Genomic DNA, 16,005 nt, shown 5'->3' on the forward strand with positions numbered 1-16,005 from the left:
TACCAGGGAAAAATAAGAAGCCCAGAGAACAAATATTTTTCATTTTGAGATTAGGATCATTTCAATATCTCTGCTTGTATTGAATATACATACACACCATGATGTGCCATGTACCTAGAATGTTCTATCCTGTTTGGCTAAATTCTGTTTATCCCTTGAATTTTGGTTCAGGCATACAAGATTATTTGAGTGCATATCCTTTATGTTTTTAAGGCACTGCATTGAATTGATACGATTTTTACCAGAAAGTAGATTAAAAAATTCTACAAACCCTCTGAGTGCCTGAAATGTTACTATTGCTCCACTACAATTATATGTATCATTTGAAAAGATGAAGTTAGAAAGTAGAAGAGAAAACAAATTTTTAATTGCATTATACATAATTGCTTGGTTAGGTCTCTTAGATGCACATATGCCATAGGCAATGACCAACTAAAGGATTAATTATTAACATGACTAATTGCTCGCATAATTCATTAGAAGCCTATTTAAGAGTTCATGGAGATTAATAATCATCAGCTTACTGGATATCAGGTTTACTCTATGAAAATATAGTAAAACAGCTGGTTCTAGTACAAAACTAAACAATATCAGATCATTATGACATTCAGGCAGATTGAAGAAAAACTTAATTATTCATGGTATTAGTTGGCAATAGAAACATAACCATGGATGTAATGAATGAATATGCTACCAGTTCCCTGTTAATGTGAATTTCCACAAAAGAATAGCAAACAACATAGTAAGACAGGATATCTGCAGAAGTTACCTTAACACAATGTACTTCATGTGCTAAAAAACCAGAAGAGTGTGGCTCATTATAGCTCAGTGGTTCTCAACCTTGGCTGTACCACAGAGTCACCTGGATGACTTGTAAAAAAAAAACCAAAGAGCCCCCCCCCCCCGCCAACACACACACACACACACACACACACTAAAAAGGCAAATACATACACACACCAACAAAAACAGACAAAATAATGATGCACATATTCCACCCTGAGCAATTGTCTGAAATAAATGGCTTGAGTAGAGCCTTTGTAATATATTTTTAAAAATATCCCAGGTGGATTCTAATGTTTAGCCAAGGGTTGTGATCCACTGAACTGTAAATTGAGTACACATATCCAAGTAATGGGCGTATAGAAGACATATAAACACTGAAAGGCCTATAGGAGTACAAAGTTCCCAAATATGGCAGTATTCTTCTAACACTGTTTAAAAGAGAATGCCCTGAGCCAAAAATGTGTTTCCAAGATCCAAGAGGCAAGTGCATCTGTTCGAGATTGAATCATGTCCCCCACAAAAGACAAGTTCAGCTCCCAACCTCTGGTCCTGTGGTTGTGGACCCATTTTAAATAGGATCTTTTTAAGATGTTACTTCAGTTATGGTGTAGACTAACTGAATCAGGTTGGACTTTAATCTGGATTACTGAGGTCCATTATAAAACAGTAAGAATTAAAGTCAAAAAGAGAAAGAAGCCAAGGAAGAAGCAAAAAGCTGGAAGTCAATGGAACCCAAACAGAAGGGACAAAAGAATCCCATGTGCATTGCCATGTGACAGAAAAGCCAAGGAACCTTTAAGATTGCTAGCTAGCCAGAAGATACCAACACCAGAAGGAAGTAAGCCTTCTAGCCTCTGAAACCATGAGCCAATAAATTCCCGTTGTTATGGAAATCTATTGTATGGTATTTGCTTTAACAGTCGAGAAACTAAAACAGTACCCTTGTAAGGTATACACGTGCACACACACCCTCATCTCTGGACTATCATTACTTGATGACATTAACCATTAGATCTCTGAACTAACTTAGGAAGCACTTATTCCAGAATAGTCATGTAACTTTATGATGTGAAACCTTGACACCTAAATACTACTTGTCTTAGTTTGCTAATGCTGCAGAATGCAAAACACCAGAGATGGACAGGCTTTTATAAAATGGGGGTTTATTTCACTACACAGTTACAGTCTTAAGGCCACAAAGCGTCCAAGGTAACACCTCAGCAATCGGGTACCTTCACTGGAGGATGGCCAATGGCATCCGGAAAACCTCTGTTAGCTGGGAAGGCAGCCGGCGTCTGCTCCAAAGCTCCGGCCTCAAAACGGCTTTCTCCCAGGATGTTCCTCTCTAGCAAGCTTGCTCCTCTTCAAAACATCACTCCCAGCTGCATTCCGTTCCCTCCCCCACCCCGAGTCAGCTCATTTATATAGCTCCACCGATCAAGGCCCACCCCAAATGGGTGGGGCCACACCTCCATGGGAACATCTCATCAGAATCATCTCCCACAGCTGGGTGGGGCACATTCCAAGCAAATCTAACCAACACCAAAACTTCTGCCCCACACAACTACAAAGATAATGGCATCTGGGGGACACAATACATTCAAACCGGCACATTCCACCCCCTGGACCCCAAAATGACATTATCTTCCCAAATACAAAATGCATTCATTCCACCACAATATCACAAAAACTTAAATCATTTCAGTAACAAAAGTTAAGTACAAGATCCCATCAAAATCAATTATAGGCATGGCCAGTCCTAAGGCATAATTTTTCTTTAGCTGTGGATCTGTGAACTTAGAACAAGTTATATGCTCCCAATATACAAAGGAGGGACATTCGTAGGATAAACATTCCCATTGCCATAAGGAGAAACAGTAAGGAAAACAGGGTTAAAAGGAGCAAAACAGTTCCTAAAACCCACAGGACAAACTCCATTGGATTCCCTTAGCATTTTTATTCTTGTAATTAGCAAATTACAATTTGCTGAGGTGTTACCTTGGACGCTTTGTGGCCTTAAGACTGTAACTGTGTAGTGAAATAAACCCCCGTTTTATAAAAGCCTATCCATCTCTGGTGTTTTGCATTCTGCAGCATTAGCAAACTAGAACACTACTTATGATAATTTTTCCCTACCAATTCATTTGACTACAGGGAGAGAATATGGTAAACAGAAAATACAAAGAAGTTATAGTCTTCACTATAAATATATTGCTATTCTAGTCTGTTCATCCAGTCTGTCTGAGTTTGTACTTACAACCCTTTTTCTGAGTCTGCTCATTTATGGGCAGTCTGAACAAAATCAGATTTCCAATGGGCAAAACTGAGAAGTCAACAAAACATAACACTGACAGACACCATGGTACACTAACTTTTATAAGGTCTTTCATCTGGCCAGCTAACCTTTCAAGTCATTATTTCTACATCAAGACTAAAATCACAACAGATATTAGCATAAGATGGAGGAACGGATACATATTTCTAAGGGTTTCTGGGGATCAGAGAGAGGGGTGTTGGGGGATAAGCAGTCTAGAAATAATGGATCTTATAATAGGGCCATTTTTCCCCTTCTGATCAAAGTTTTTTTTTTTTTTTTTTTTTTAAAGGCTATAACCAGTGAAGAAGAGGAAGGCTGCAGGAAAACAAAGTCTGCTTTTTAACAAGAAAAAATATTTACCATGTGCTTGTAAATAGAGGCACTAAATCTGACCCTACCTTTGAGATGCTTTCAAATTTGGGGAATGGGATAAGGGGCCAAGAATGACTACTAAGGAACAAACTATTACACAGTGTCATATGTTATATTTCAGTAACTATGTATTCAACATCTACATGCCAAGCATTGTAGAGAGCTAAATTCATTCATTTATTTATCCTCAAGGAATTATATTCACCAGGAAAATGACTTGTGATCTAAAAGCTGTCTTTCCACCAATTTAACACTGCTAATATATGAGAGTACTAAAATGAGAATACAATCTATATGATCCCAAACTGACAAGGGTTTAATCCAAAAAGGTTTAACTCTAAACTTCAAAATAAGTGATTGGCAGGGGAAAAAACATTCTCATGAAAATGAACTAAACTTTAAGATTCTCGTACAAAATCCAAAATAATTATTAGGTAAGATATATGATACCAATTTTAAATTTTTAATAAATCACTTTTTTTTCCTGCAGAAAAGTTGAAATGTGTGTAAAACTTTTACCTTTAAAGTCTAATATATTTATATTTTTATATATATTACCATATTTTAAAGTGGTTAAATATATCACTAATAGTCATCTCTTTTGCCTGACTCACAAGAGAACAAAAAAAAGAAATAAGCCATTTAGCAAGAAATAGATTTGGTATTGCACTGCCTGTTCTTTCTACACATTTGGGTTTTACATACATGTGTTATTTTTAAAAAGATTTAAGCCAAGACACACAGCCAAGGAAAGAATTAAGTGTAGCTTTAAAGAAGATAATCATATCTTCAACTTCCCGTCCAATTTATTAAAAACATGTTTTGTCTCACATAAAATTTTCGGGAAAAATCTGTAATTGCTAGGGTGACTGTTGACAAAGAAAAAATTAGGAGAAATACACTAGCAGAATATTTTAAAATCTGATTTTATATATATATATATATATATACTTACCTCAGACATAGGAGTTCCCCAGAAGTCATTCTGGAATAAAGTTTTTAAAGGTGTAGATGGATGTAAGTCTTTATTATCCAGTATTGCTGAAACATCATCAAAAACAAAACCACAAAAGAGGCTGTTCCAGTAGCAGGCCGTCACAACCACCACTATTAAGGTTACTTCTTTGACGTTAATATCAGCCATTTTTTCCCACAAGTACTCATTGACAAAACTGGAAAAAGTCATGAAGATAAAATGAAGCAAGTGACATGTTTTTTCAAATAAGTACAATTTTATTAGATGGATAATAAGATTGAATGTTAATTCTTCCAAAGGATCAAATCTCAAACCTCAGCTCAAATGCCATCCACATTTACACCTCTCCAGATTCTTAACCTAAGGCAGAATGATTTGCTCCTTTATGAATGGTTTTATATTTCTAATACAGTCCTTTATAGTACCACTTAATCTTCGTACCTATCTCCCTAGCTATCTAGATAGAGAACTGCTTATCAGTTGTAACAGGTCAGGTTACCTCAGGAGACATATAGTCATATACCAGATAACTCTTTACTGTAAGTACGTGATGCACTCCAGGAGTTCTAAATGAATCTTTGTAAGAAACACATACTTGAAAAGACACAAAGCATGGGTATTCTAAAATGTAGATGAAATTCATTATTTCAGTATTTTATGTAACTAAAGACCATCTATTACATAACTTGTAGCTAGCTCACAGCCTTGTTTAGTTTGTTCTAAAGTCTTTTAAAAAAATTTGTCTTCAATAACTTTATGCTAGCTATACATGAGCTAGTTAACAATAGCCATATTGCGGGACACTGATTACGTGCTTCAACTTGGCGGGCCTGGGCTGGGGGACCTGATCAGCCCCTGGGGAGGGTGGTGGGCACGGGCGACAGCGCCCTCCGCAGCCCCCCGGGCCTGGGAAAGTGAGGCCGGAGGCAGGCCCCATTTCCTCACCCAAAATACCACTGTTAGGGGAGGCTTGCCGGAGGGAACCGCCTTTTCCCCACCCCCTTATCTTGCCCGGACACTCCCCGTTGCCAGTGCAACTCCCATCACCACCAGTGCGCATACATTGTTGCCAGACACCGTTACCGGAGCAACTCTCGCCCCTTTTCAATCAACCTCCGCGCCCTCTCAGAACCAATCCAAGCCTTTAACCTCTACAGCTACCCCGCCCTCTAAACGCCCAATATAAGCTTGTACTCTCCCCTAATAAACTCTCTTGGTTTCTTCACACTAAAAGAACCGTGTCCCGCCTGTTCCTTTCTCGCCGCCCTCCATACTTTGCACGCCTCCGCCGGGGACCTGGCCAAGTCCCCCGCCTCGCCCTCGCCTCCGGGAAAGAGCCCCCGCCGCTGGTACTCTCCAAGCAATCCTGAGAGCCTAGGATTTAGCAACCGGCCGCCACCCCCCCCCCCCCAGACGAGTCAACTGCGACCGCAACTGGCGCCCAACGTGCGGCCCCTGGAATTAAAAGTCCTCTCCACGCAGCGGTCCAGTAAAACCACCCGCTCGCCCGGACGCCTCTCCAGCTCCCCTTCTCCTCGCCTGCAAAGTAAGGGCCGCCTCTCCCTCGCCGCCCCGCGGAGCCGCCTCTCCCTCGCCGCTCCACGTCTGGAGCCGCCTCTCCCACGCCGCTCCGCGCCCGGGCCGCTCTTCCTTTCCCGCGTTAACCTAACTCTTACCCCCGACTACCTTTCGTCTTCTCTTCCTATGTCCCCCCATTCCTCCTAACACTCTTCCTCCAGTAGCTTTCCCTCTTCCCCTCCATTACTTTGCTGTGGTCCTTTGTGTCTTTGTTTCTTTGTTTCGCGCGGTGTGCCTCTTTGCGACCGCCCCCCCCAAACTGCTCTCGCTACTAGAAGCTCCTGCCTTCTATTCTCGCCGTCTCCTTCGGCCTCGCGACCACGGTTTACCTCATTTTCTTTACTCAATAATCAACCCCCCTTTTTCTTTTCTCACTCCGCTATGGGTAATCGTCTATCTGCACGCCAAGCACCCCAAGTTCGTGCTCTGGCTGGTCTCCTAGACACACATCGCTGTAAGGTGTCTGTCCGGCAGCTGCAAGTATACTGGGACCTCCTGCTGCCCTTTAACCCATGGCTCACCACTTGCCATCTTTAGGACCCTGTTACTTATGATCGCCTTATTGATCGGGTCACCAACGCCATGGGACATGAGAGCAAGCACTTCCCTCCCGGCTTGCTCCCCACCTTAATAACCGTCCGCTCCTGCCTTCAAGGCTCCCTCCCCCCTGATCAAGGCCCCATTAAATCCAAGGAGGCCCTATCAACCCAGTCAACAGATTCAGACAGCGATACTAATGTAGACCACGATTCGGACACAGAGTCCTTAGTCGAGCAGATTAACAACGCGCTCGAAGTGACTCCCAAAAAACAAAATAACACTGAGCCTCGCCAAGATGGCGAACTTCCTCCTCCTCCTTCTTCTTCCATCAAGGGGAGGAAGTGCTCTGGCGATGACGTCAGCCCTAAGCTGGGCCGGAAACCGCAAGCGCTTTACCCCGCCCTTTCACAGGGCGGAGCTAGTCCACCATCTTATGCCTTAGCCACTCCCACCGCGCCGCCGTCTTGCGACGCTTGGGGCCTCCCACTTCCGCCTCCCCCTCCGGCGAGCTCCCCCTCGGAGCCGCTACCGGCAGCTGCCGCCGCTCCTCCCACCCTGCCGGCAAATAACCCCTGGCTGCCTTTTACACCTCAAGGCAACCCTTGGGGCAACGCTGCCCCTACTCCCACTCCCGTGCCAGGCCCTCTGCAAGCGCGTCCTCCTTTCTTTCGTGCTTTTCGCTGCTCTCCCCTTAACCTTACCCCCACACCGCAGAAACCATACGACTGGTATCCCATTGATTCGGATACTATCAAGCAGCTTCGCAGGGGCGTCAAGGAAAACGGGTTAGGTAGCCCATACGCTTCCCAATTACTGCAGGATCTCGCCATGGACTTTTGCCTCCCCCAAGACTGGGCCTCGCTTGCCCGTACCATCCTTAACCCCGGCCAGTTTGTTGATTGGCGTGCCCACTTCCAGGCAGAAGCAGCTAGGCAAAGCGAGCAAGACGCAGCCACTGGAGTCTATCATCACCCCGAAGCTTACTTGGGCACGGGAGCGTTTATAAATGCATCTGCCTATATTAATGCACCTGCCACCTTTTGGCCTATCCTTTGGGGAATCGCCTTACGAGCGTTTGCCAACTGCTCTGCCTGTCGGCCTAATAAATTCACCAAGCTCTTCCAGGAGCCGAGTAAGCCTTTCGCCACTTTTGTCTCCAGAGTCGAAGAAACCTGCGCTCGAAAGGTAAGTGATCCCCAGGCCCAATATTACATGTGCCCATCCTCAAATCCTGGAAAATCGTACTGTAATTCCCCCAATGAGTACTACTGTGCATACTGGGGGTGTGAAACATTAGCCACTAATTGGAAGCCTCCTGTTCCTAATCATTACCTTACCTTAAAGTGGGCCCCTACAGGGTACAAACTCCCTACAGTTAACTGGCTCGGCTAAGAAAGTGAGGGATCCTGCACACATCTTAATCTTACAGTGCAGCTCCCCACTGATCCCTCCTGGTTACTCGGTCAAACTTGGGGCTTCAGAATCTATGAGAAAGGAGCCGACCGAGGATCACTTATTCTTATAAAAAAGGAGGCTGTAAACCAACCAGGCCAAAATACTGCATTAAGAACACCCTCTGGCATAGGTCCCAACCAAGTCATTAACCCCCTTTTTCCACAGCCCTCCAGCCGCACTTCAAGTACAAGCAGCGCATCCGGAAACCGCACCTCAGCTACAAACAGCGCATCGCCAACCCCACCACCCCAACCTTTTCTACCCCCCTCTCATTACTCCTCTCCCCTCTTCAGCCTTATCCAAGCAACCTTCACCTCACTAAATGTCTCCTATCCCAATCTTACCTCCTCTTGTTGGCTTTGCCTCTCCACTTCCTCCCCCCTGTATGAGCCAGTAGCCTCCAACCTCTCCTTTTCAGAAAACACAGAGGACAGCCCCTCGGAATGCAATTGGAATACCTCTGCCGTCCCCCTAACCTTTCATTCAGTCTCCTTTACAGGAAAGTGCATCCGCCCTCGCTCAAGTAACTCTCCCAACCTCACAGCTTGTGCCGACTACTCATCTCCCAGCAGCTCTGCAAAATTTCTCATTCCTCATAACTCCTCCCAATGGCTCTGCTCCTCTACAGGGCTTACCCCCTGCCTTAACGTGCAAACCCTCAATACAACTAATGAAACTTGCCTCCTAATTGTCCTCATCCCTAGGGTCCTATACCACAGCGAGGAAGACTTCTTCCTCCGCTTGGAAACAACTGCAGCTTCTGCCCCACTGCAAAAGCGAGAGCCCATCACCGTCCTCACGATTGCCTCCCTCCTAGGTCTTGCAGGCGCTGGCACCGGAATCGCTGCATTAGCCAGTCAAGGCTCCGCCCTAACTCACCTCCGGGCGGCTGTTGACGAGGACATTCGTCACCTACAAGACGCTATTTCCCATCTTAAAAATTCTGTCAATTCCCTCTCTGAGGTAGTGCTCCAAAACCGCCGAGGTCTCGACCTTCTCCTCCTCAAAGAAGGAGGCCTTTGCGCTGCCCTAGGAGAAGAGTGCTGTGTATATGCCAATTCCACGGGTCTCGCCGAAGACAGCCTAAAGAAGGTCCGAGAGGGACTGGAACAACGCAAAAGAGACCGTGAAGCCACCAGCTATTGGTCCCACATCTTTACCCCCCTCCTCCCTTACCTCCTCCCTCTCCTCGGCCCCCTACTAATGATTATTCTAGCTCTCACCTTAGGACCCTGCATTATCCGCAGAATTGTCCAGCTTGTAAGGAAACAAACGGATGCTATTTTCTCCTCGTTCGTGCAAGTCCAGTACCAGCGACTCGCCACCTCTGACGCTCCCTACTCCGAGATGACAACCAACCCTCCGCGACCTCACCACCACCGGTCAACCCGCCGACCGCGAGGCCCTTCTCGATCGCCTGAACATCGCACCAACCTCGAGCTCCAGCTTCTCTGAACCTCCAACTTTAAACCCCCCACCCTCGTCCATCCCGCAAGCAGCAAGGCCCCTGTCGAGCGCCCGGGCGCCACACCAACGCCGAGCTCCAGCCTCGCTAAGCCACCGTCAACCCCTTTTTCCCCTCCCCGGCCTCCCCCTTCCCTCATCCCTTAGCGGGCCTCTCCGGTAAGCTTCTTCCTTTAATTAGAAAAGAAGGGGGAAATGCGGGACACTGATTACGTGCTTCAACTTGGCGGGCCTGGGCTGGGAGACCTGATCAGCCCCTGGGGAGGGTGGTGGGCATGGGCGACAGCGCCCTCCGCAGCCCCCCGGGCCTGGGAAAGTGAGGCCGGAGGCAGGCCCCATTTCCTCACCCAAAATACCACTGTTAGGGGAGGCTTGCCGGAGGGAACCGCCTTTTCCCCACCCCCTTATCTTGCCCGGACACTCCCCGTTGCCAGTGCAACTCCCATCACCACCAGTGCGCATACATTGTTGCCAGACACCGTTACCGGAGCAACTCTCGCCCCTTTTCAATCAACCTCCGCGCCCTCTCAGAACCAATCCAAGCCTTTAACCTCTACAGCTACCCCGCCCTCTAAACGCCCAATATAAGCTTGTACTCTCCCCTAATAAACTCTCTTGGTTTCTTCACCCTAAAAGAACCGTGTCCCGCCTGTTCCTTTCTCGCCGCCCTCCATACTTTGCACGCCTCCGCCGGGGACCTGGCCAAGTCCCCCGCCTCGCCCTCGCCTCCGGGAAAGAGCCCCCGCCGCCGGTACTCTCCAAGCAATCCTGAGAGCCTAGGATTTAGCAACCGGCCGCCACCCCCCCCCCCAGACGAGTCAACTGCGACCGCACCATATTATTCTCTTATTTTCTTATACCTGGCTTGATTTATACATTTAAGTTAACTGCTTGGCCCTTGGGACATAAGAGCTTATGGCCAGATCTAAAGCATGTTTTCTCTTTTTCCCATTATAGCAAGGATTTTTAACCTACAAAATGGGTGTCATTTATGGCAATTCATATTTAAGTTAAAAGGACAACTTAAAAATCTGCTTTAAAGGGGATTCATTGAGGAAATGGTTTAGAGTAGAAAGAACAACAGTAACTGGAAGAATACTGAAGAATCAGCCCTAAGAATAAAAATAAGGTGTTTTTAATAGTGTTTTTTTTAAAACATACTCTCAAAAAAACAAGTTGAGGATATACTTTTCTAGCTTGAGTGCTGTCATTAACACTTTATTTAGAATTATCACTTGTGGCACACACAATAAGGTCCTACAAAGTTGTCTACATCTTATCCCCTGAACCTTTGGATATGTTAGTTTACAAGGCAAAGGGATTTTGTGTGATTAAATTAAGGATTTTTTAGATGAGGAGATTATCCTGGATTATCTGGGTGCCCTGGATGTAATCACGAATGTCCTTTTAAGAGAAAGAGAGGGAGGTACTAGAGCCAGAGAAGTGGAGGTCAGAGAGCTGAGACTGCTGGCTGGGGCTTCAAGCCAAGAAATGTAGGCAACCTCTAGAAACTGGAAAAGGCAAGGAAACAGATTCTCCTCTAAAGCTGCCAGAAAGAATGCAGCCCTACTAACAACTTGATTTTAGTTCAGTGAGACTAATATTCATATATACATGAATATGATTAGGGGAAATGTTAGATTGCATATATGGTAACAGAGTGAAAATTAAAAAAAAAATCCATGGAACCACAATATACAGTGAACCATAAGTTAAACCATGGACTTTAATTAATAGTACAATTATAAATACATGCTATCATCAATTGTAACAAATGCTCCCCACCAAAACAAGGCCTTGGTGGTGGGGTAGTATATGGGAATCCTGCATTTTATGCATGATTGTTCTGTAAATGCACAAGTTCTGTAATAAAGAAACACATTTTTAAAAACAGTTTGTGGTAATTCATTACTGTAGCAATAAGAAACCGACACATCATTCACAGATCCATATGTAGATATGAGTGCTACATATCTATAGGATATAGATATAGCCGCCGGGAAGGGTAGAATACAAAAGGACAGTAAGAAAGAGTTTCCAAAATGGATGATTAGGGTGGGAACTACAAAGTCTTCCCTAAAAGCAGCAAATAACCAGGCAGTAGCTACCCAAATCAACTGTTTGGAGACTCAGAGAACAGGGAGAACATCTCAAGGTCCAGGTCAGTAAGGGATGAAAGTCTGAGAAAATGTGGACAGAAACTATGTGTCCAGCCCTTGGTCCTAGTGCCCATACCCCACCCTTGAGGAAAACAGCAGCTGGAGGCCCGACCCTTGCCTGGTGGACTGCTGCAGACTGGGGCAGCTGGGGGAGTTCTCCACCACAAGTAAAGTAGGGGACATAGCCCCCACACTGAGCCATATTTTGGCCAGCAAAGGGAGGGCACAGGAATCCTGCAGTTCCAGCCATGCTCAGTAGACGCTTCCAGGGCTGCAAGAGGTAAACAGTTTCTGAGGGCAATTAAGTCACTGAACAGCACCATCTGTTGGGCAGGGTGGAATATGCAGGGGAACTGCAGGGCTTTTCAGGGCTTCTCCAAACCAATCTCAGGCCAATAGGAGATGGTCTACACCCCCTGCACAGGTACCTGGCCATGTTTTGGCTGAGGAATACGGACGACACAACTGTCAAAGCAGTGCCCTAATACAAATCCAAACAACAACTAAACCCTAGACAAGAGAGATTAATCAACCTTCAGAATAGACCTATCAAGATAATCAGATGACCAGATATCATCAAAAAATCACAAGGCATACTAAAACTCAAGAAGAAATGGCCCAGTTGAAGGAACAGAACAAAAAGAGGAGATGCAGAATCTGGAACAACTAATCAAAGACGTGCAAATAAATCTCCTGAATGAATTCATAGAAACGAAGGAAAGTGTGTACAAAGAGATAAAGAATATTAAGAAGACACTAGAAGAGCATAAAGAAGAATTTAAAAGAATATATAGAAAAATAATAGACATTATGGAATTAAAAGACACTGTAGATGAAATTAAAAATATACTGAAGAAACACCAGAGCAGATTTGAAAAGCAGAAGAAAATCAGTGAGCTAGAAGACATATCAACCGAATTTGAAGAGACAAAAGAACAAATAGAGAAAACAATGGAAAAATTTGAGCAGGGTCTCAGGGAAATGACTGACAACACAAAGTGCACAAACATATGCATCACAGGTGTCCCAGAAGGAGAAGAGAAGGTAAAAGGGCCAGAAAGAATATTTGAAGAAATAATGGCTGAAAATTTCCCAACCCTTAAAAAGACATAAATACGCAAATTTAAGAAACTCAACATATTTTAAAGAGAATAAATCCATATTAGACACTTCACTCCAAGACACATAGTAATCAGACTGTGAAATGCTGAAGAAAAGGAGAAAATTCTGAAAGCATCAAGAGAAAAGCAATTCACCACATACAAGGGGAGCCAAATAAGACTAACTACTGATTTCTCATTAGACACCATGTAGGTGAGAAGACAGTGGTGTGATAAATTAAGATAATGAAAGAGAAAAAATGCCAGCCAAGAATGCTCTATTCAGCAGAGCAGTCCTTCAAAAGTGAGGGAGAGTTTAAAATATTCACAGATAAACAGAAGCTGAGAGACTTCATTAATAAGAGACTGGCCCTACAAGAACTACTAAAGGGATACTCGCCAGATGAAAAGAAAAGACAGGAGAGAGAAATTATGGAGAAGGGTACAGAATTGAAGAATACCAGTAAGGGTAACATAAAGGATAAAAAGAGATGGTTGAATCACAAACTGCCTTTACAGTAATACTTCTGAATGTTAATGCATTGAATTCCCCAATCAAAAGACATATTGGCAGAATCCTCCCCTCCTTATTGTGGGATCTGACTTCCAGAAGTGTAAATCACCCTGGCAACGCAGGATAAGACTCCCGAGGATGAATCTGGACCCAACATTGTGGGATTGAGAACCTCTTTTTGACCACAAGGGGGATGCAAAATGAAACAAAACAGTTTCAGTGGCTGAGAGATTCCAAATGGAGTCGAGAGGTCACTCTGGTGGGCACTCTTACACACTATATACCCCTTTTTAGGTTTTAATGTATTGGAATAGCTAGAAGTAAAGACTTGAAACTACCAAACTCCAACCAAGTAGCCTTGACTCTTGCAGATGATTAGATAACAATGTAGCTTACAAGAGTGACAGTATGATTGTGAAAGCCTTGTGGATCACACTCCCTTTATCTAGTGTATGCATGGATGAGTAGAAACATGGGGACAATGTGGGGGAATGATTTGGGTGTTCTTTTTTACTTTTATTGTTGATTCTTATTTTTACTTTTTCTGATATAAAGAAAATGTTCAAAAAATAGATTGGGGTGATGAATGTACAAGTTTATAACGATACTGTGAACAGTTGATTATATACCATGACGACTGCATAATATGTGAATATAGCTCAATAAAACTGAATTTAATAATAATAAGAAAAAAGACATATTGACAGAATGCATTGAAGAACATGATCCCTATATAGGCTATTTACAAGTGACTCATCGCAGACCCAAAGGGGAAATAGGTTGACAGTGAAAGGATGGAAAAAGATATTCCACACAGTAGTAACAAAAGAATGCCAGTGTAGCTATACAAATATAAGACAAAATAGACTTTAAATTCAAAAATGTTATAAGAGATAAAGACACTATACATTTCTAAAAGGGGAATTCAACAAGAAGAAATAACAATCATATATATCTATGCTCCTAATCAAGATGTCCTGAAGTACAGGAGGCAAACACTCGCAAAACTGAAGGAGCAATAGAAGACTCTACCGTAATAGTGGGAGACTTCAAAACACCACTCTCTCCAATAGATAGAACAACTAAACAGAGGATCAATAACTAGAGAACCTAAATAATATGAAAAATGAACAAGACCTAACAGGAATATATAGAACACTGCAAGTCCAAACAGCAGGATACATATTCCTCTGAAGTGCTCATGGAACAGTCTCCAGGACAGACCATAGGCTGGGGCACAAAACATGTCTTAATAAATTTTAAAAAGTTAAAATTATAGAAAGTACTTTGATCATAGTGGAATGAAACTGGAAACAAAGAGAGAACTAGAAAATACATAAATATGTGGAGGCTAAACAATACGCTCTTAATCAGTGGGCCAAAGAAGAAATTGCAAGAGAAATCAGGAAATATCTCAAGATGAATGAAAACAAGAACACAATGTATTAAAACTTATGGGATGCAGAGAAGGCAATGCCGAGAGGGAAATTTATAGCCCTAAACATCTACATTAAAAAGGAAGAGAGAGCTGAAATCAATGACCTAACTGAACTGGAAAAACTGGAGAAATAACAGCAACTAATCCCGAAGCAAGCAGAAGGAAAGAAATAACAAAGACTAGACCAGATATTAATGAAATAGAGAATAAAAAAACAACAGAGAGAATCAATAAAACTAAAAGTTGGTTCTTTGAGAAGAACAATAAAATTGACAAACCCTTAGCTACACTGACAAAGACAAAAAGAGAAAAGCTGCAAATAAATACAATCAGAAACAAGGTGGGGGGGGGCATTATCATGGACCCTGAAGAAATAAAAGTGATTATAAGTGGTTACTATGAACAACTGTATGCCAATAAGCTAGACAACTTAGATGAAATGGACAACTTCCAAACACATGAACAACTTACACTGATGGGAAGAAACAGAAGACCTCAACAAACCAATCACAAATAAAGGGATCAAATCAGTCATCAAAAACCTACCAACAGGAGGCGGGGCAAGATGGCAGACTGGTGAGCTGTATGTTTTAGTTACTCCTCCAGGAAAGTAGGTAAAAAGCCAGGAACTGCGTGGACTGGACACCACAGAGCAATCTGTCTTTGGGCATACTTCATACAACACTCATGAAAACGTGGAACTGCTGAGATCAGCGAAATCTGTAAGTTTTTGTGGCCAGGGGACCCGCGCCCCTCCCTGCCAGGCTCAGTCCCGGGGGAGGAGGGGCTGTCAGCTCCGGGAAGGAGAAGGGAGAATTGCAGTGGCTGCTCTTATCAGAAACTCATTCTACTGATTCAAACTCCAACCATAGATAGACTGAGACCAGACACCAGAGACTCTGAGAGCAGCCAGCCCAGCAGAGAGGAGACAGGCATAGAAAAAAAACAACACGAAAAACTCCAAAATAAAAGCAGAGGATTTTTGGAGCTCTGGTGAACACAGAAAGGGGAAGGGCAGAGATCAGTCCTTGAGGCACATATGCAAATCCTGAAGCAAAGCTGATCTCTCTGCCCTGTGCACCTTTCCTTAATGGCCCTGGTTGCTTTGTCTATTAGCATTTCAATAACCCATTAGATCTCTGAGGAGGGCCGTTTTTTTTGTTTTTTTTGTTTTTTTTTTTTTTAAATCCTTTTTTCTTTTTCTAAAACAATTACTCTAAGAAGCTCAATACAGAAAGCTTCAAAGAATTGAAATTTGGGCACGTCAAGTCAAGAGCAGAACTAAGAGAGCTCTGAGACAAAAAGC

The 16,005-nt window shown here is 43.5% G+C and overlaps 1 protein-coding gene across 3 annotated transcripts in view; it reads right to left on the bottom strand.

Moving 5' to 3' along the window:
* Nucleotides 1–16,005, bottom strand: part of TMTC3 (transmembrane O-mannosyltransferase targeting cadherins 3) — a 78,582-nt gene that overhangs the window by 40,030 nt on the left and 22,547 nt on the right. For 2 of the 3 annotated variants that reach the window (XM_037848378.1, XM_037848377.1), the window contains one exon: nt 4,431–4,647. In XM_037848378.1, coding sequence (XP_037704306.1) covers nt 4,431–4,619 — 189 coding nt within the window. In that variant the 5' untranslated portion in view covers nt 4,620–4,647. Of the gene's footprint in view, nt 1–4,430; nt 4,648–16,005 lie in introns of those variants that run through there. The other variant, XM_037848379.1, reaches the window with a different exon arrangement.

Source organism: Choloepus didactylus, chromosome 8, assembly GCF_015220235.1.
Source record: "Choloepus didactylus isolate mChoDid1 chromosome 8, mChoDid1.pri, whole genome shotgun sequence".
NCBI lineage: Eukaryota > Metazoa > Chordata > Mammalia > Pilosa > Megalonychidae > Choloepus > Choloepus didactylus.